The following is a 19,507-nucleotide window of genomic DNA, read 5'->3' as shown; positions in this document are numbered from 1 at the left end:
TCTCTTTCACTGACCTTAGTGGAAGAAGCCGGAGGCGTGCGACTTGGGTGTGGCTGTTTTCATACAGTTTTGCAATATTCCATCTGCATTGCTTAAATTCAAGCTGCCTGATTGTCTGCTCTGTGCTCATGAAAAAGCCCCTGTGCTTTTTTTTTTTTTTTTTGTGAAAGCTTAATTACAGCAGCTAATCATGCTTGAGACTTGCTATTATATCAGCATGCCGTGCAGCGATGAGGCTGATCCAGCACTGGAAATAACAGAAGGTGTGTGGGCTTGCTGCCTGAGACAGGTCTGAGAGGGATGGTCAGCTGTAACATCAACATCAGTCCAATAATGCTGTTCAAAACACGCAGCAAACCGTTTCCTCCCTTTTCCTTCTCCGCTTCTGATGAAATCAGAAAAATGCTCACCTGAACGCAGGAGATGGAGCCGTCTTATAGACGAACCTGCACAGCTCCCAGCACACAAGGCAGTGAGAAGATGTTGAATTAGGGCCGTCACCTTGCACGGCTCACACACACACACACACACACACTCGGGCAGTGTGTAGCCTGTCAGTGGGCTGGATGAAGGGACAACACTGACAATATGAGCTCACTAATGTAGAGCAAGGGGAATTGTGTGTGTGTACATAGAAAGAGAGAGTTCCTCCCGTATGTTGTCAACGTGAGTGTGTGCTCACATTTGTTTTTCGTTGTCGCCAATGAGTCTCCTGCAGTTTTAAATTCATTGAGCTTTTCTCAAAGGGAAACCGACAGCTGATGCTCTCTTCCTCTGGCTGAAAAAAAAAGAAAGTCATAACTTTGACCCACATCACAAAGAGGATGTGACACTGGACGGCATGGACGGCATGGTTGTCCTCCTGTAGACAAACAACACAGCGCACCGGGCCGAGGGTTTGGGGAAACAGACGAGAAGTCGCTGGTAGAAACACAGCAAGTCCTACGGACACCGGTGTCAGAAGTGTGCTGCTTTCAGGGCTCTGGAGAACCGAAAGCGTGTTGCTTTCAATGGCGTGGGTGTGTGTGCGTGCGTGCGTGCGTGTGTGTGAGTGTGTGTGTGTGCTCGTCCCTGATCTCAGACATCAGACGACCCGAGCACAGGCAACCACGCACAAACACACATTTGAAATCCCAGTTGAGGGTTAGTGCACTTGAGAGCGGGGCAATGGTTTACTTCCCTTACGCTCTTCCCTCGTACGCTCACAGGAACCTGCAAAATCTAAGACCAGAAAAGTTTACACTTATTATGCACCCTTCCCAGCATGCTGAAACCCTTCACACACACACACACAGACACACACAAATGTACCCAAAGTAATGGACAAGCGAGCAGTTTTCTTTTGTGCTGTTATGAAGATTCGGGCCTGGAAAGGAGCCAGTGTGTTTCTCCCCCAAACTTTTGTTGTCTGTGTCTCTTTCTTTTCCCCCATCGGGCTCGTTCTGTGTTGTTTTATGTACGTGTCCCTTGTTGTTTCTTCCATGTGGTTTCTTTGTCTTTCAGCCTCTTATCTCTTTGTTTCTTCCCCTTGCTCTCCTTCTATTTTCTCTCCCATTCTCTCCCTCGACTTCCTGCTATCTCTCCCCCTCACTCACACCCTCACTCAATCTTTCTCTCTCTGTCTCCCCCTCTCCACACTCCCCTCCCCTGCCTCCCTCGCGCTCACTCTCATTCCCTATCTCTCCCTCCTCCCCCCCTACGCTCCCCTTTCTCTCTATCTTTTTCATTCCCGCAGCACTCCCAGCCGCTGATGATTGATCAAGGTTTTCAAGGTTTGCCCTTTCCTGTTATTTAGTAGGAAATGTTTATGCACAGTGCTCGGCCGTACAGTCACGATTGGCACGTGTCCACGCAGTGTTTGTCTCCCTCCTGCACCTAAACACACATTTCTCAAATGCACTTTGTTTGTTTTTTTTCCCCTGTTGTGTTTTTTTTCTTCTTCTTCTTCTCCCTGCACATTTCCCAGTCAGAACGGGTGAGGCGTAAGCCGTGGTTTGATGGTTTAATGGAATACCCGCCTAATTACCAGGATCATCTTCACGGGCGACCACTCGAGACGCACAACCTGCACTTTGCCCGCAGGTTCCTCTGCCGCACTGTTTCTCCACACGGCCGGGAAGAAATCTGGAAGTTCAATAGTTAATGTCTTCCCTTGCTGTTTTTCCTGTTCCTCACTCTGTTCGTCTCTCTATCTCCTTTCCTCTCTCCGTTCCCTTTGCTCTCCACCCCACTCCCCGTCCCCCCTCCCGCCTCCCCTCTTCTTCATTCTGAACCCCCACCCCTCCTTCCCTTTCTCTTTTCTCTTGCTGATGGACTCTTCTTTTTTTATTTTCACACCACCATCCCCCCTTTTTTTTCCTTCTCTCTTTTTCTCTCTCCCTCCTTCCTTTCACTGCGTTTTCTTTCAACCTTCTATCTCTCTTCCCATCCCCACCCTCAACCCCCCCTCTTTCCTTTCTCTCTCTTTTATTCTTTCGCTTTCTTTTGCCACATCCTTTCTTATGCCTCGGCCGCCCTCCCTCTCCACCCCCCTCCCTCCCCCATGTCTCCCTTCCCTTCTTCCTCCTTTTTGCTGCATTCTCTTCTTCCCTCCCCCACCCCCAGCTCTCTTTCCTCTCTCCCTTTTTCTGTCTGCCCCCCCCCTCCACCTCCTCGTCTTCCTCCACTCAGCTTCACTCCCCCTCCCTGGGCTTCTTTCTTTCTTATTCTTTCTCCCCCACGTCTGTCTCCCTCCCTCTCTCTCTCAACAGCTTTTCTCTCCTTTCTTTCTCCTTCTTTTTTGCTGTTGTCACTCATGTTTTTCCTTCTGGATTTCTCAGTATACTTCAGGCTGTCTCAATAGTTAATTAGTTTGATTCCAGAAATAATGGTCGCAAACTACACGCTCTCTGGAAAGTTGGAAATTGAGTATCGCATTGACATTATCTGTCTGACTGTTTTGCTGCTGACAGACGCACCTCCACCCTGTCCCTCCCTGCCTCCCTCCCTCCCTCCCTCGCTCTCCCTCTGAGTGTTTGTGCGTGTTGTGAAAGTGTGTACGTGATTCAGTGTGTGCCTGCATTCATACACATGTTTGTGCTTGCGCCAATTCACATATAACTGTGTGAGAGAAACTACCGATTGGATGTAATAACTGTTTGTGCATTTCAGCGCACGCTCGTAAAATGAGGAAATGCAAAGTATTAAGTGTGATGAAGGGAAGATAGAGCTTCTGTCTCTGTGTGCCTTCAAGAGAAATGTGTGTTGAAGGGTCATGCTGTATTGTATGTGGTGAGAAAGGGAGATAAGATATGTGTGTGTGTGTGTGTGTGTGTGTGTGTGTGTGTGTGTGTGTGTGTGTGTGTGTGTGTGTGTGTGTGTGTGTGTGTGTGTGTTTGTAAGAGAAAAGAGGAAAGAAAGAGAAGTGAGATGGGAAGGAGAGGGTGGGAGGAAGAGAAAGAAATGGGGTGATGCTGTGTGTGTCTCTTTCTGTCTGTGTGTGTGTGTGTGTGTGTGTGTGTGTGTGTGTGTGGGGCGGAGGGCTGAGAGGGGAGGGGGGGAGGAGGAGGAGGGGGGGGCAAGGCACAGTCAGTTCTGATAACAGCAACAGTAGGAGGAGGATGAGCCGTGGGACCGCCCCACTCTCCCACAGATATAAATAGGAGGTGGATTTTTTTACTCGACTCATTTCTCCTGAAGGATGAGATCCCTGAAACACCTCAAACATCACTCCAGGACCAATGTGGTGAGTTGGTAGCCTCCAGATGGAGGAAGATGTGTTTTGCTGGGGGGGGTTGCTGTTTGCCGGTTACTTAGTGAGGTATTTACGCTCTTGTTTGTACGTGAGGGGAAGCCGGGTTACTTTTTACATTCACGTGAGTGCCGCAGTGGGAACGTCTTTTCATAAAAAAAGAGACAGGAGTTGTGTTTCTACGTCCGCCGCACGTTTTTTCCGCGCTGATTGTTTGTTCTTAGGTGTCTCTCAGACACAACTTTAAATGTGAAAGGACGTAGTCTGGCAATTACTAGCCCACCTTCTCTTTCCGCTTGTCATTTGTCTTTTTCTCTTTCATTTTGTCAGCCTTTCATTTTGCTGTGCTTTTTCTCCTTTCTCCACCTCCCCCCTCCTTCCCTCCCTCACCTTCTTCCCCTCTCTCTCTCACACTCACTCACTCACTGTCTTTCTGTCTCTCTCCACCCCCCCCTCCTCCTCCCCCCTCATCGCACACCCCCTCCCTCTTTTTCCTTTCTCTCTTCCCTCCTCTCACATGCTCACTCAATCTCTCCCTCCCCTCCCCTCTTTCTTTATCTTTCAGCCCCTCCATCTCATTTCTCTCTCTCTGTCTCCCTCCCTCCACTCCTCCCCCGCCCACAGCTCTTTCTCCTTCCCTCCATACCTCCTTCCTTCTCTTTATTCTCACACACACACACACATGCTTTCAAATACACATCCAGTCTCTTTCCTTTTTCTTTCTCACAAACACACAGTCTGTCTCTGTCTGACTACTTTAAAAGCAGTAATTATAAATGACGTGGTTATCAGGGCATCCAGGTCTACTCCCCTCTCCCAACACACACACACACACACCTTTATTCTGGCTCTATCTCCCCTTTCTTTCTCTATCCAGTCTTTTCTCTCAGCATTGTGTGAAGAGAAGAAGCAGCTCTTGCTTTTGAGTGAAAGTCGGGGTCAGAGAGCGTCTCTCTATACGTTCTGCCACCACTGCGACTTCATGCTGAGAAATAACCTCAAACCTTTTGCTTCTTCTTGACCGTGGACAGCCGGTTTGTTTGTACACACACGATTTATTTGTCACAGCTTCACCGATCCGCTTTTACAGGCGTCGCGGTGAACGCGTGTGGCTCCGAAACACAAAACACCAAACCGCACGGTTCTGCTGGCGAGTCTTATATCGTATCGGTGTGGAATACAGAATGAGCTTGAAGCTCTAGCAAATGTCCGTTATGGATATGAGACGGCCTTCTGGCGTGTATCATCTTGTTGAAGTGAGCGAATAGGACGCAGAGCACCAGAGATGAGTCCGACTCTGGTCAGCCAGGCCGCCCCGGGACCCCGCAGGAAGCGCTGTGGACAGTCCTCGGAAGTCTACTTCCTGGCTGGACCTGCATCCCTTGTTGTGTTCTTTATTATTCCAAAGCCCGTCAAGGAAGGAAAAGGGGTGCTAACTCAGATCGCCCATACCCCCCCCCCCCCTCCGTCTCCCCCCCCCCCCCCGATCGAATGTTGTGTGTGAGCAAAGAAGCAAGGAACAGTATGAATGTAGCAGCATGAAAAGCACTGTCTTAATACTGCATTGGAGTTCTAGGAGAGGAAGATTGTGTTTCTTCTGCTTGCAGCGTTGATTCTTGAAAGCGAAATCTTTTTACGTAAGGTTACCAATATTGTGAAGCTACGATGGGGAAATTAGGGTTGTGTGAGGAAAACATTGTGTAAGGCCGGCTTCGTAAGAACAGAGTCCGAGAGAAAACCCGCAGAGACGTGTTTTCTCTTCAAAATTCTTTTTCCCTGTGATATTTCTTGCAGGAGGAGGAGGGCAGCCGTTTGGTGCGGACGTACCCCAAGATGACCGAGGACCACATGGACGTGGGCACGCAGACGGAGCCCGTGGTGGTGCTGTCTCTGGCTCAGGCCGCCGTTCTGGGCCTCATCTCCCAGAATGAAATCTTTGGGGCCACCATTGCTCCTAATGGCTTTTACACCGGGGAGCCCAGGGAGTGTGCGCCTCCTCCACCTGAATCAATGGAGTATGAGTACGCAGATCAGCTAATAGGGGCCAACGGGGACTACCTGGCTGAGCCCGCTGGCGAGACGGAGCCCCAGCCCCACTGCAGCGAGAGAAGGAGGCCCGGCCCCCGCGGGAGGACCAAGAGGCCCAGGAGCGCGGAGGGTCACGCACACAGAGTAGCAAGTCCACAGGCTCAGGTTAAAGGTGAACGGCTCGAGTCTGATACCCCTTCTTCCTGCATTCACACGAACACCCGGCGGAGTCCCAAGTCCGCGGATCCCGTCTCCCAAGTGGGGTCTCTGAAAGAGGAGCGAGCCTGCGGAGACTGTCTCTCGTGTGTGAGAGAGACACCGGGGCCGCCGGCAGACGGACAGCCAGGAGAGGAGGGAGAAGACTACACCGGCAAAGAAGGACAGAAGAAAGGGGACAACATAGTGGTGGAAGAGGAGGAATTGGAAGAGGCGCTAAACCTCAAGACCGGCGGGGACGCTGGCAGTCCTCTGGAGAGCCGCTTTTATGAGTCCAACGAGGGGCCCTACGAGTCCACCGACATGGCCCTGCCAGGGGAGTATGAGGAGAACGGCCAGGCCATGCTGTGGTCGGACCCGGAGGGTCTCGCCCGGCGAATGCAGATCGACCGGCTGGACATCAACGTGCAGATCGACGAGTCCTACTGCGTCGATGTGGGGGAGGGTCTTAAACGCTGGAAGTGCCGCATGTGTGAAAAGTCCTACACGTCCAAATACAACCTCGTCACTCACATCCTGGGCCACAACGGAATTAAGCCCCACGAATGTCTGCACTGCGGAAAGCTCTTCAAGCAGCCGAGCCACCTCCAAACCCACCTGCTCACCCACCAGGGAACCAGACCTCACAAGTGTACGGTCTGCGAGAAGGCCTTCACGCAGACCAGCCACCTGAAGAGGCACATGCTGCAGCACTCGGACGTCAAGCCGTACAGCTGCCGCTTCTGCGGCCGCGGATTCGCCTACCCCAGCGAGCTGAGGACCCACGAGAACAAGCACGAGAGCGGCCAGTGCCACGTCTGCACGCAGTGCGGCCTGGAGTTCCCGACCTACGCGCACCTGAAGCGCCACCTGGCCAGCCACCAGGGCCCGACCACTTACCAGTGCACGGAGTGCAACAAGTCCTTCGCCTACCGCAGCCAGCTGCAAAACCACTTGATGAAGCATCAGAACGTGCGGCCTTACGTCTGCCCCGAGTGCGGCATGGAGTTCGTCCAGATCCACCACCTCCGACAGCACGCCCTCACCCACAAGGTACCGGCAGCACACACCCTCGCCCTTAAGGTACCGATCCAGCCCAGCTCATTATTTAGAATGCCATTATCAGGATGTTGACACATGAGTGATTGAGGGGAATATTTTAGCTTCTCTTTCGGATTCCTCACAAATGAATCCTCAGGAGGAAAATGGGAGGTTATACGTTCCACACGAGCACCACAGCTTTTTCCTCCAAAACCAGTTGCTTTGTAAACACAGCCTTCAAAGGCCTTGAGTTTTTTTGTTTGGCTCAACCCCCCACTTGCATGTGTTTTGTGTGTCATTCGCAGAGCTACTTCCCTTTGTGTCTGATGAATCACCCCGGTCTTTCTCTCCGTTTCATTATATAATCGGTTTTATTCTATAGGAAAAAATATTCCCTTTCATGGCATTTGCTTTTGTTAAGTATTAAAATTAAAGTCAAATAAATGTTGAATCCCCCCATTGTTTGTCTTTTTCCACTCAGTCTTTCAACACTTAAGTGGCAGACTAATGTAATCTCCAAGTGCTGGATCAAAAGCCAGAATGCAAAAATGCCCCTTATTTGTTTTCTCAACTCATTATTTATGTTCCTCTAAATCGCACATTAAGCCAAATGAATTAACACTCTTTGTTCCTACAGGGCATGAAAGAATTCAAGTGTGACGTGTGTGCCAGAGAGTTCACGCTGTCTGCCAACCTGAAGAGACACATGTTGATCCATGCCAGCGTGAGGCCGTTCCAGTGCCACGTCTGTTTCAAGACGTTTGTGCAGAAGCAGACGCTCAAAACGCACATGATTGTCCATCTGCCCGTCAAGCCTTTCAAATGCAAGGTGAGTGAAGCGGCGCCTCGAGGATCACCGGGTCCCCGCTGCGCTTGAGCCCGGGAAGGTTGCGCTGACTTTATTTTATTTTTTTTGGGTCTCCCAGGTGTGCGGAAAGTCATTTAACAGAATGTATAACCTCCTCGGCCACATGCACCTCCACGCCGGCAGCAAGCCCTTCAAGTGCCCGTACTGCACCAGCAAGTTCAACCTGAAGGGCAACCTCAGCCGACACATGAAGGTCAAGCACGGCATCATGGACACCTCCATAGACGGACACGGTGAGCGCCTCCGTCGATCCCCAGTGAATTACACTCGCTGCTTTCAACTAGATGGAACTCTTTGATACTTGACGACGAGTTATGTGTGGCAAATTTCCTGGCGGGACTTTCTCCGTGGGGGCTTCACGTCGCTTTATTGTCAGTCTCAGTCTGCTCCTAATGCACTTTGACTCGGCATGTACTGAAATGGAGTGGCCGAGTGTTCTGATGTTTCTCCGTCAGTCCCTCCATGTGTGATTAGTAAATATAGCAGTGCCTGGATTAGACACGCTTGTCTCTGTCAGTAGAGGCTGATACGGAGGCATTGGGAGGAGGCGACATGTGTGTGAGCGAGTTGTGGAGGACAGAGGGGAATGATTTTTTGTGTATTTCTTTTTCTTTTTCTTCGTCAGAACCCCCCAAAGACGCAGAGGGCCAGGAGGACTACGAAGAGGAGAGCTTTGAATTCAGCGAGCGAGAAAACCGAGCTAACAACAACAACACGCCGGACATTGCTAAACTATCTCAAATGGAGTATTACAGCACCTATGGGAAGAGCACAGGGCGCTTCAGTACTGCATGAATTATCGAAATGATCCCAGGTTGAATATAAGTGTAAACCAATGAAAACAGGATTGGTTTTTTTCTTTGCTTTAAAAAGCATAGTGCTTGGGTTGTTCTTTAAGTGTGTGAAGAAACCCAGCAAACCGCACATTCATATGCACTGGAATCACTCGTAATGCTACGAAATTTGGAAATATATACTTTTTACCATATTGCATATTTTTCATCTCTTAAAACACAGCAAATGTACTGAATATATTGCATTTGAGAAAAGTGGACCGTCTAAAAGGTGTGCATCTAGGTAAAATTAATAAACACATCCACACAAATACATAAATGTGGTCCTTGGCTCAAAAGCAGGAACATCATCTAAGCCGAATTTGAAAAGCAACATATTTTACGACATGATGCTGTTGAAATGCTCTTACTGCTGGCATAAACTAATGTGATGGGTTGAAGCCCGGAAGAAGTCATTTCACATGGCAAAGCTCATCAAGCTGCAGAGGTCAATGATCAATTGATTTTTACTGTGATGAAATCAATTTGAGGTCTACAAGAGATGAGTTACATTCCATTGGATTGGATCAGCGATCTGTGTTTAATTGTATATTATTGTACAGAATGTATCACCGAGTCTACTTTTGGGGTATTTCATTAACAAGCATCACCCTGTATTGATCTCTAGTCTATGAATGTAATTGTTTCTGTGGAATGTTTTAAGACGCCAATCAAAATACCCTTTTTAATGGTAGCACCCCTTTACCAAAGAATTGGATCATATCCTGCAGCTACGGGGGACTGGAGGTCTCTTTTCCTTGCTGTTGTGTTGAGCTGGGACATTAGATTTCTCGGGGCCCCAATCGCAGACCTCATGAAATTAGATTCAGGTTCCCCTCCCACCCATCTGCAGATCCCCTCTAAAGATTACCACAGAGGACCGACTCTTCTCCCTCCGTCTGGCCTTCACCAAACAAAGACTGCAGCATTTTACAAAGGAAATCCAAACAGCGCAATCATATTGTAGTTCTGCTTAAAAAAAAGGGTGAATCTCAACAAGAAGTGTCCCAAAAAAACCCTCAAGACACAAATATTAAGTGCCCCAGTGTGTCTGCAAGAGCGTGTCATCCATCAAGCTGTACACTGGTCTCAAGTGATGAACGACAACCTCCCAACATGTGACAGGGCCACGGACCTTGTGGAAAATGATTTTGGAAATGCTCAATGTATTCAGTTTCCCAGTGCTTAGCTTTTCAAAGTTGTAACCTGCAAAACAAGGTATCCATTTGCGATGTTGATATAGCGCATTTAAAATAAAAACGCTCAATTTTGTGAGTTTTTTAGCTTTTGTGTTTATTCCATCACTGTCTAGGTGATAATTCAAAAAGGGAAACATTTTCATCTTAAATGGATTTCTGTATTAGACATTAGTGTGGAGATAATGTGGATAGAAATGTACGTACAATGTTGTGTACCAGACTGTAAAATAATAAATTTATTTACCTTTAAAATGGCTGACCGTTGTTTAACAAAAAAATACAAATAGTGAGACGAGCAAGATTTATTGGCAAATATGTTTGACAGTCCTACTCAAGGCATTACATAGTATTGACTCATTATTACAGTACTTCACATTACAAAAATAAAACCTTGCAATAGCCGGACAGATAGTCGGAAAGACATGAGGTGGAAGCACAGCTCTCAACTATTTAGTAATACTACATAATAATCCTATTACAGTACTTTGCGCTTCCTTCAGACAAACTGCAAGTGGATTTATTGACCTTTTAAGTTAAAAATGAGGTACAAAAACAGATGAGTGACATTTCCATCTCCTGGCTAACTATATTCTTCAAGTCGTTTACTTGCCGAGGGCTTTATCCAGATTTGTCTTGATGGCGTCAAGGAAGTCTGTGGTATTGACGTAGTGCTCGTTCAGCTTGACACTGAGAAGACAAGACAGATGAGAACATTCAGTACCGTACTTACCATACTAGAGAATACTGCAGCAATACATTCAGTTCCCCTTCTTATCATTAAGGCTGTTGATACCAGCATCATCATTTTCCAGATCCAGGTCATTATTATCCCCTAAGTTGGAGTAGGCGAGATGCTTGACATGAGCAGTTTTTAACAAAGTATGACGTGGAAGTTCTCCTCCTGGATTTAAGCTTGTCTCTAGTTTTCTAAGACTTGTTTCCTTAGTGAAAAGAATAACAGGCAGTTATGGGCAGATGTGCGAGTCCCGATTCCTCATGGATAAAACATGAAAGGAAAAGTCAACCAACAAGTAAAGGTTGAATAAAACAATGAAAGACCTCTGTCCCTCAAACTAGATTCAATGTTGCTAAAATGGTTCCCTTTAAGAAAATGAATTAGCCTGCAACTTGATTTTGTGTGATTGAATAGTATCTTGTGTGTTTTTATCTTGAAAAATGTACTTATATGGCTGATACAGACATGCATGAATCATGACATAGAAATTGCTTTTATTACATGTTTTATGGCTAAAAAAATATGTTTTAGTGGCCCTTTGGGGCAGAACCCTTCCTTATACCTTGATGTAACCATGTAGTGCCTCCAAGACATATTGCAGGTTTGTTATAGTTCAGACATACATATTGGAATCACAAATCCGATAGTCCAAACTACTACTGACAGCAAAAAGTATGTACGTCTAATAATGGCGATAACAAGTGCACCATCATTATCGCTGTGATACATTTAACGTAGCTGTTGATCCATCTCTGCCCAATTCCTTCTACATAAAATGAACTTACTTGGTCAGGCCATGAATGCAGCCTGCAAGGTCCTTGGTCATCGTACCACTCTCGACCGTCTCGACACACACCCTCTCCAGAGTCTGGGAGAACCTGCAGATTAACAAATATATTTAGGATAATGCACGATTTATCCGTTTTCTACGTTTCCTACAAAAACAACAGATCTTACTTGATAAGGTCTGGGTTGCCGTCAAGTTTGCCACGATGCTCCAGGCCTCTCGTCCATGCAAAAATACTGGCAATGGGGTTGGTGCTGGTCGACCTTCCCTGAAAGCAGAATTGGGGATAATGTTACCGTTTTTAAATTCTTTCCAATGTTCTTTTTAATAAACGTGAAAGTGAAGCATACTTTGTTTAGGCGTCTAAGAACGCCTGTCATTCTCAATGTCCCCCACATGATGGCAGTATAACCCCACCGATTACAATCGGTTTGAGTGGACCATCATTTTCCTTCACACATTTTCTATTTCCTCGCTCAGTGTAAATGATTTTCAATAAGATGTTTAGTCACCTTCTGGTGCTCGCGATAGTGCCTGGTCACGGTGCCGTGGGCGGCTTCAGCCTCGATAGTCTTGCCGTCGGGGCACACGAGAACTGAAGTCATCAATCCCAGAGAGCCAAAACCTAAAAGCAGGAAACACAAATCCTTAAAGCAGCTCTAATCACAAAACTAGCCGGCATCTTAAATGCAAATACGGTCCATTATTTTTGCGACAACATTTCCGAAGAAGCGGGAGTTGTGTTTTGGCGTCCGGGTGTCTAACCTTGTGCGAGGATGTCGGACTGAACATCGCCGTCGTAGTTCTTGCAAGCCCACACAAAGGCTCCAGAAGACTTGAGCACTTGGGCAACCATGTCATCGATGAGCCTGTGCTCATACCAGATCTTCAGCTTGTCAAAATCGGGCTTGTAGTGCCTGTAGGAAGTAGAGACAACGTGTTCAACTACTTCTTGCTCTCATGCCACGGAAAAGTAATTTAACAAAAACTCTTCAATGTGTATATTTGTACGTCGTGAAGATAGAAAGACAGAAGACACTCACTTTTCGAAGATATCCTGGAAGATGTCTTTAAATCTGCCATCATAGGCTTTAAGAATGGTGTTCTTTGTGCTCATGTACAGGGGCCACTTCTTGCCGATAGCGTACTGGAAGCAGCTGTGGGCAAAGCCTGTGATAGACTGTTGGGGGGGGGGGGATACAAACAGTTCACCACTGCTGAAGCATTTTATCAGTAGTACAGGAGCTAACAACCTTCCCCTTGACAAGTTGAAAGTCATCTACTATGACCTCTGGTGTTGTTAAAGCAAACAGACCCGTTCTGTTGTCGGCAAACAAAACTGTAGCGAAGCAGGTTGAAAAGAGGTCAGTCCGCTGAAGTGACTTCTGTGTCAACAAAAAAATAAATAATAAATAGGCCTGGGGCAGAATGTAGCAGCAGTTTTTTCTAACGTAACTCAACTGAAAGAAAAGAATAATAATAACAATCCTAAATAGGTAGCGTTTGGGACTGCTGGCAAGAATTAAGCAAGTTTATAATATTTAGTATATATATATATATATATATATATCGTTGAAGTGATTCAATTATATTTAGAAGAACACACATTTACTGAAGCTTTTACCTACAATGTCTCAATCTGACAAAAATCTTAGTTGGGTATGCAGGACCATTTGTTCTCTTTTATCCAGAGAGTCTTTTAGGAAACAATCGTCCGTGATGATATTTGTGACACACAGATAGAAATGTTGTGTATAAATGAGAAAATGATCTTAGTCATTCCTTATTGTCAACAAATCCCCTTGAAAAGACCAAAAACAACACTGATGCCATCAACAAGCATCTGTGAAGGCAAAGCCTGATATTTCTTATTTCTCTGCGCCGTAGATTTCCTTTGTTGTTCAGGAAAAGCTGTTACAGACTCATCAATAAGCTGCACCATTACCGGATCCTTATTATGGTGAACATGGTAGTTTTAGACAACATGTTTTTTGTCTTGCATAAATTGACTCGCTGCCATAATTATTCCTTAGCAAACCAAATCTTTGTTCAAAAATAGGCCAGATCAAATACACCGAGAACTCCTGTTTGGGAAACATCTGGTAAAATAACCACAGGTTCTGCCCGTTTGAAGGAAATCTACTTGTTTCTGCCCCGTTATTTTAGGATTGACCTGGGAACAGACTGGCTTGGGGCCGAGTTTCAAGGACCCACTGGGTTGATTAGACAGTATTCAGAGGGTAACCATCAGATTAGAATGAATTAGTCAATAAGGCATCTTTGAATCACTCCCGTACCTCGTCGGTATTGTACATGCCCATCCCACAGCCACCAGCAGGGAAGTCATAGACCTCCCACTCCTTGGCTGCGCTCCCATCGGTGGGTGAGAAGATCATCTTGAATTTTCCGGGCCGGTCCACAACAAAGTCTGTTGCTCTGTACTGTAGAGCAAGCACAGTACATTTTATTAACGTTAAATGTCAATATGTATATGTTGATTCTGAATCTGGATTGGGCCTGTAAGTAGAAAACATCAATTGCAAATTAGAAATGCAGAATATAGTTGTGGTCATATCTTCCGATACTGTTCATATATAAAGTACGATTTTAGTTTGCATAGAGATGTTGTGTGTAAAATTGCAGCAGCCAACACAAGCTTATTCATTTGTGGTTTATTCGATTGGAAAAGATGAGGTATCAGTCTGATTGACCTAAAATGGCATATTGTGGTGACACTCGTCATGCTGCGTGATGCATGCACAGGAACTAGCGCCTTGATTTCTGTGTATTTCTATGCATAAACATTTCTGAGGCGCTTTGCAGTGAACATTCATAATTGAATAGTGGACGCGTGGAGGGCGGGACATTTAGGCTGGTCAATGTCCACACACTTCCTGTGGGAATTCTACATGGAATCACCTGATCACCGAAGGCGTGTCTGCCGATGGTGATGGGCTGCGTCCAGCCTGAGACAAGCTTGGGAATGTTCTTGCAGATGATTGGCTCGCGGAAGACGGTGCCGCCCAGGATGTTTCTGATGGTACCGTTGGGGCTCTTCCACATCTTCTTCAGGCTGAACTCTAAAGAGACACGATGACACTTGTCGCATAACTTTGGCGTCTCTGTACAATTTCTTGTAGTTCATCAGTGGACATGTTGCTCCACGCCGATATAACGTCTGGACTCTTGTTACGGACCTGTCACTCGTTCCTCGTCGGGTGTGATGGTGGCACATTTAACTGCCACGTTGTACTTCAAGGTGGCTAGCGCGGAGTCGATGGTAACCTGGTCATCAGTCTGGTCACGATACGGCAGACCCAGGTCATAATACTTCAGCTCAACAGCAACATTGTTCAGAATGAGCTGAAAGACACCAAAGCATGTACACTTCAGTTTAGAAAACATTGGTCAGTCCAGTTTTCAGTCACACAAGGCTCACACCACTGTTACTGTGTTTGCCCTCTGGACGCCAACTAGTCACCTTCTCTTTGATGAACTCCCAGATGATCCTGGTCATCTCGTCTCCGTCCATCTCCACCACCGGCTGGGCCACTTTGATGCGCTTGTCGGCATCTGTCAATCACACACGGGTACAAGAAAGTCAAGATTTGTATGTAAACAACAAGGTGTATCTATTTAAGGGTCAAAGACTGCTTGACATCAAACAGAGGGAAACTGGACTGGAGAACTAAAAATCCTGTTTTACTACCTGAAGAGTACAGAGAAAACCATTAGCCTGCTCAAATCGGTGCTCCAGGAATTAGCATTGCAAATCTGAATGGCCGAAACCCAGAGCCCAGGTGACAGTATTTGGCCATAAAAACTTGGGTTGCACAAGGACTGGTGCAACCCATCAAAAAAAAACAGGAACATTTGAGTGAATAGAAAAGTTCAGGGGGAGGTGCAGAGGATCAAGTGACTTGGATTTTTCCAGCCCAGTTAATGATCCCCCACTGCGAACCCAAAGCCTTCTCAGAATAATGCAAGTAAACGTGAGGAGCCTGGGGGACGAGCCACACAACCAACGTTTCCTCATATTAAAGTTAATAAGATATTAAACATCTACTTGGATTTGTGGGGAACTTTGACCTAGTTAGGATTACGACGCCATGGCAACACCTGTCAAAACAGCGTCTGCGCAGACCCCCCCCCATGTCCCCGACGGGACACATGAGCCTCGCCGACCTCGGCACACAGTGACCACCAAGCGCTGAAAATAACCTCACTGAATAGACGTTTGTAACTGCTGTATTACAATTAAGTCACTCAAAAGCACGGCGCAAGCTGATCGAAATAAACAAGGATAAATAAACGGGATAAGAAGTTGCACTCGATTTCGGTCGTTTAAAAATATACGCGGCCATTCTCCATCTGCTTTTGGAACAGTGAAGTTCCTGACGCAGTGCATCCTGGCTGCAGCGATAGTTATTCATCGGCATCAATGTCGACTCTTCCAACTAAAATCTGCTACAGCAGAGCTCAGCTATCACCGTGCAGGAGGGGGGAGGGGATTGCAGGGGGGAGGGGAGTGCAGGGGGAGTGCAGGGGGGAGGGGATTGCAGGGGGGAGTGCAGGAGGCAGCTGAGTAGGTTATGTAACTTGTGTTTGCATTACAAGCTAGGAGCTGAGGGGGGGATGAATAGTCATGTGGGTGCTGCCTGCCACATCATTCCCACATGCGTGAGATAAGCCGGCACTATTTGGTTCTCTCCCCACCGGTAGCTTTAGACGAGGCCAGTTGATAGCTGAAAAATGCAGCTAACCATCAAATGGTAGAACATTCCTGCACAGCTCACTTCGATTTACCATGCAGATAAGAGCTGTCTCTCCGGCCGGCTAGTATATTGATCTTTTATTCATATCGGAATGAGAAAACACATTTTAAAATCGAGATTTTGCCCTTCATATGGTATTTTCCCGTGTTTTGGATTACAGTGATGTCACTTTTCTAACTCATTACAGTCTAAATATTGATAATTATATATCAAAGATCTCACTGTCTACATATTCTGTGAACGCACTGATGGTCTATCCCATATCCGGCTACTCGCTTAAAAGAAATATGATATTTCAGTTTTCCACAGAAGTGTGACATTCACATCATCAAAGTATTGATGGATGATCTTTTGACTGCAACGACGGCAAAACAAAATGGCGTAAACATAGCGTGAAACTGATTTGGAACCGGAAAATATCAGAGGAAAAGCCCAAGACTAACAATCTCTCCAAGCATTTAGTGTCAACTTTAAGTGTTAAGCAGCCTGTAAATAGCCTGTAACAAAGTGTTTACAACTAACGTGAAAGGTCAACCCGGAGTTTGGATGATGAGATCGCAACTGTGTCCTCAACATTATTTTCCAAATAGGGCAAGCGGCCAAAGAATGTCTAACAAAACCTGGACAGGTGGACAGCAATAACCTCAAGTCTTTGCAGCTTCTCTGGATAAGATTTAACAGAAGGAGGCGAGCCTCAAATACCCGCATTTTAATCCCATTCCAAGAAAAAACATTGAGCAGGTAAAACCAAGCTGCAAACCAGACGTTTGTAAGAAGGTCAATGAATTAACCCTTAAACCGGAACAGACTAAACCGGGTCAAAAGGTTTATGAATCTCACTACTGCAGAAACAGCACGTTGTCCATATTTATGAGCGCTGTGAAATGTAGAGGCCACAACAACCAGTGAACAGCTGTCTGCAAAGACAACTACTGACTGCAACACAAACTGTCATTCTTAAATCACAATGCCACGCATGCATATGAACAGACGTTACCCCCATTGTACGCATGCGTAGAAGTTAAGGACTTTACGTGTGGAGGTGGTACACGGCTATCGATCACCACTGAGAGTAAAGCTCTCATGACCGCTTGATTCAATCACACCTCGGGGGGGGGGGGGGGCAACCCGCCCTTCACCTGACCCTGCTCTGCAAACACTCGCTGGTGGTCCCAGTATGGGTTCTACTACAAGTACTATTGATCTAAAACAAAAATAACTAATCCTCGATGTGTAAAATGTGGGGTCTGCAGAGCCCGCGAGTCCTTCTCCAAATCGCTGACCAAAAACAAACAAAAAAAACAACGGTTTGTGGTTGAACATCTGGTGTGGACAGATTAGAAAGTGTAACAACGATTAGCGCCGACATAGAAGTAACAAGCCGAAACGGGGTGTTACAGCCATGATGGACCCGACGTGGTGCGATGCGCGCCTCTCCGCTACGGGGAAGACGAGCCGCTCGTGCGTGAGACGCTCGGAGCAGCCATTGCTCTGCGCGGCGGAGCCTCGTATGCGGCGAATGACCTTGGTTTGTTCAACCAAGTGTCACACAAATGTCAGCGCGTTGTGGACGACTGACCTGACCTGCTTTTGAGTGGCAACGACCGTACGACGGATCCCCTGCCACGAAAAATTAAAATGTCCGCACAGCTAAAAAAGAAAGCGGAACATTGCTTTTATCCACCCGCTGCCAGTTTACGCAACATTCTCTCTTTTTTGTATTTTAGAGATGTCTTTCTCGACCGGCTGTGTTCGTTTCATAAGCGGGTCACCGTGTCTTTTGACTGCCTCGTTCATTTGTGTGAATGAACGAGTTAACGACCGTCCCTTAAACTTTGCGAGCGGGGGACAAAAGACGGCTTATCCCCCGGGCTCCTCGCGTCTCTTTCTCGGCCCCTTATCTCCATCTCTCCCTCCCTCTCTCCCTCGACGTTTAGTAAACTCCGCACGGCGAGAAACCACCGCCAGTGAAACGCGTATGGCCACCGGGTCGCGCGCTGAGCATCCCCGGCTAAGGACCCCGTTACTACCAACTTACTACCGCCCGAGCTAACGTTAGCCGCGTAGCCTCCCGGTGTCGAAAACCAACGGCCGGCGGGTTGCTGTTGTCGTCACGGTCACATTAGCCAACGTCATCTATATCAAAACACATCGCGTTTGATTTCTAACACGTTGGCGCCGTTGGGACAAAGACCCTCGGCGGATCTCCCTCTCGCTCCACTCACAGTTTCTTTGTTGCGAGGTCTGGCAATTTGAAGCCGGCGCGAGCACCGCGGGGGTCCTGGAAAAGGCAGCGGCGGACCTCGAAAGTGAGCTGAGGACTTTCAGATATCCAGCCATGTTTCCCCTGGTTTGCTTTTTTTTCTGTTCACTTTTTGGAAGGACGAGGACGAGCTCGACGACACTCCGGGCAGAGAGAGAGCGAAGGGCTTCGAGTGTCTCCGCGATATAGTGCGCGGCGGAGGGAGCACCGCCCTTCTTCTCCCCGGCGGCGGGACACGCTGGTGCTGACGTCACAGCGGCACAGAGGAGGGAGCGATCAAAGAATGATTAAATCGCACGTTCTGCACCTTGTCCTCCGTCTAGACAACGATCCGGGGCAGAGTGAACCCTGAGCTTCTCGTGACCTACACGGAAGGTCACCATCTGCCATCGCTGCTAAAGTTAAAGTGGTTTCGTGATTCCCCCCCACAACTCAAATAGCAACACTCTGTATCGGCCGGTGATGTGGCACATTGATTGCAATATGTTTGAGGATATTTTATTCAAAAGTGTAAGTGTACTATGGATATTGTTGTGCACATTTAAAAAGGCCGTCTGGAGACTTTAATTACACTTGCATAAAGTTCCAGGTCTCATAAGCTTAAAACAGGATAGGAAAATCAAACAGCAGTAGATGAAATGTCTGTTGTCAGGTGATGACACCTGATGACATTGATCTTGGACTCTCGGAAGGGCCCTTAGCTATAAAAGACATTTACAGCAACCTGTTCTGTCAACTTGAAATGTGAGATAAGTGAAGAAATCCCCTTAAAACGCTTACCAACAGACGACTCATGTGACTTGTTGAATTTCATGTTGAATGTCAAGTAAGTTCTAATCAGCCAATTCATAGTCACTAAAAACTATCCATGAATGTGTGAGTTATATTAATGCATCATACTTGAGTTTGTTTGGATGCAAAAACATGTAAAGAAATTATTTTAATTTGATTTAATCTATTGGGTCTATCATTTGTCGTGGATACCATGACGTAGCTTTGTTAAAACTCCAGACAATAGAGAGATCCACAATGTGCAACAATGTAATGTAATA

General features: G+C 46.8%; 2 protein-coding genes across 2 annotated transcripts; one reads left to right on the top strand and one right to left on the bottom strand.

The window, feature by feature from the left end:
• Window positions 1–3,587: 3,587 nt before the first annotated feature.
• znf710a (zinc finger protein 710a) lies at window positions 3,588–10,146 on the top strand. Its single transcript, XM_040162477.2, has 5 exons — window positions 3,588–3,724; window positions 5,525–7,006; window positions 7,632–7,823; window positions 7,921–8,095; window positions 8,488–10,146. The coding sequence occupies exons 1-5, from the start codon at window positions 3,680–3,682 to the stop codon at window positions 8,655–8,657; spliced, it is 2,064 nt and encodes a 687-aa protein (XP_040018411.2). The 5' UTR covers window positions 3,588–3,679; the 3' UTR covers window positions 8,658–10,146.
• Window positions 10,147–10,181: 35 nt separating this feature from the next.
• LOC120809001 (isocitrate dehydrogenase [NADP], mitochondrial) lies at window positions 10,182–19,229 on the bottom strand. The gene is made up of 11 exons (XM_040162476.2): window positions 18,418–19,229; window positions 14,899–14,990; window positions 14,615–14,780; window positions 14,337–14,497; window positions 13,715–13,858; window positions 12,461–12,597; window positions 12,183–12,334; window positions 11,930–12,042; window positions 11,588–11,685; window positions 11,416–11,508; window positions 10,182–10,581 (listed from the first exon to the last, which is right to left on the bottom strand). The coding sequence occupies exons 1-11, from the start codon at window positions 18,530–18,532 to the stop codon at window positions 10,497–10,499; spliced, it is 1,356 nt and encodes a 451-aa protein (XP_040018410.1). The 5' UTR covers window positions 18,533–19,229; the 3' UTR covers window positions 10,182–10,496.
• Window positions 19,230–19,507: the final 278 nt, after the last annotated feature.

The sequence above is a fragment of the Gasterosteus aculeatus genome, chromosome X (assembly GCF_964276395.1).
Source record: "Gasterosteus aculeatus chromosome X, fGasAcu3.hap1.1, whole genome shotgun sequence".
Taxonomy (NCBI): Eukaryota; Metazoa; Chordata; class Actinopteri; order Perciformes; family Gasterosteidae; genus Gasterosteus; species Gasterosteus aculeatus.
The sequence above is the reverse complement of the archived record's forward strand: the minus strand, read 5'-3'. Positions and strand labels throughout refer to the sequence as shown.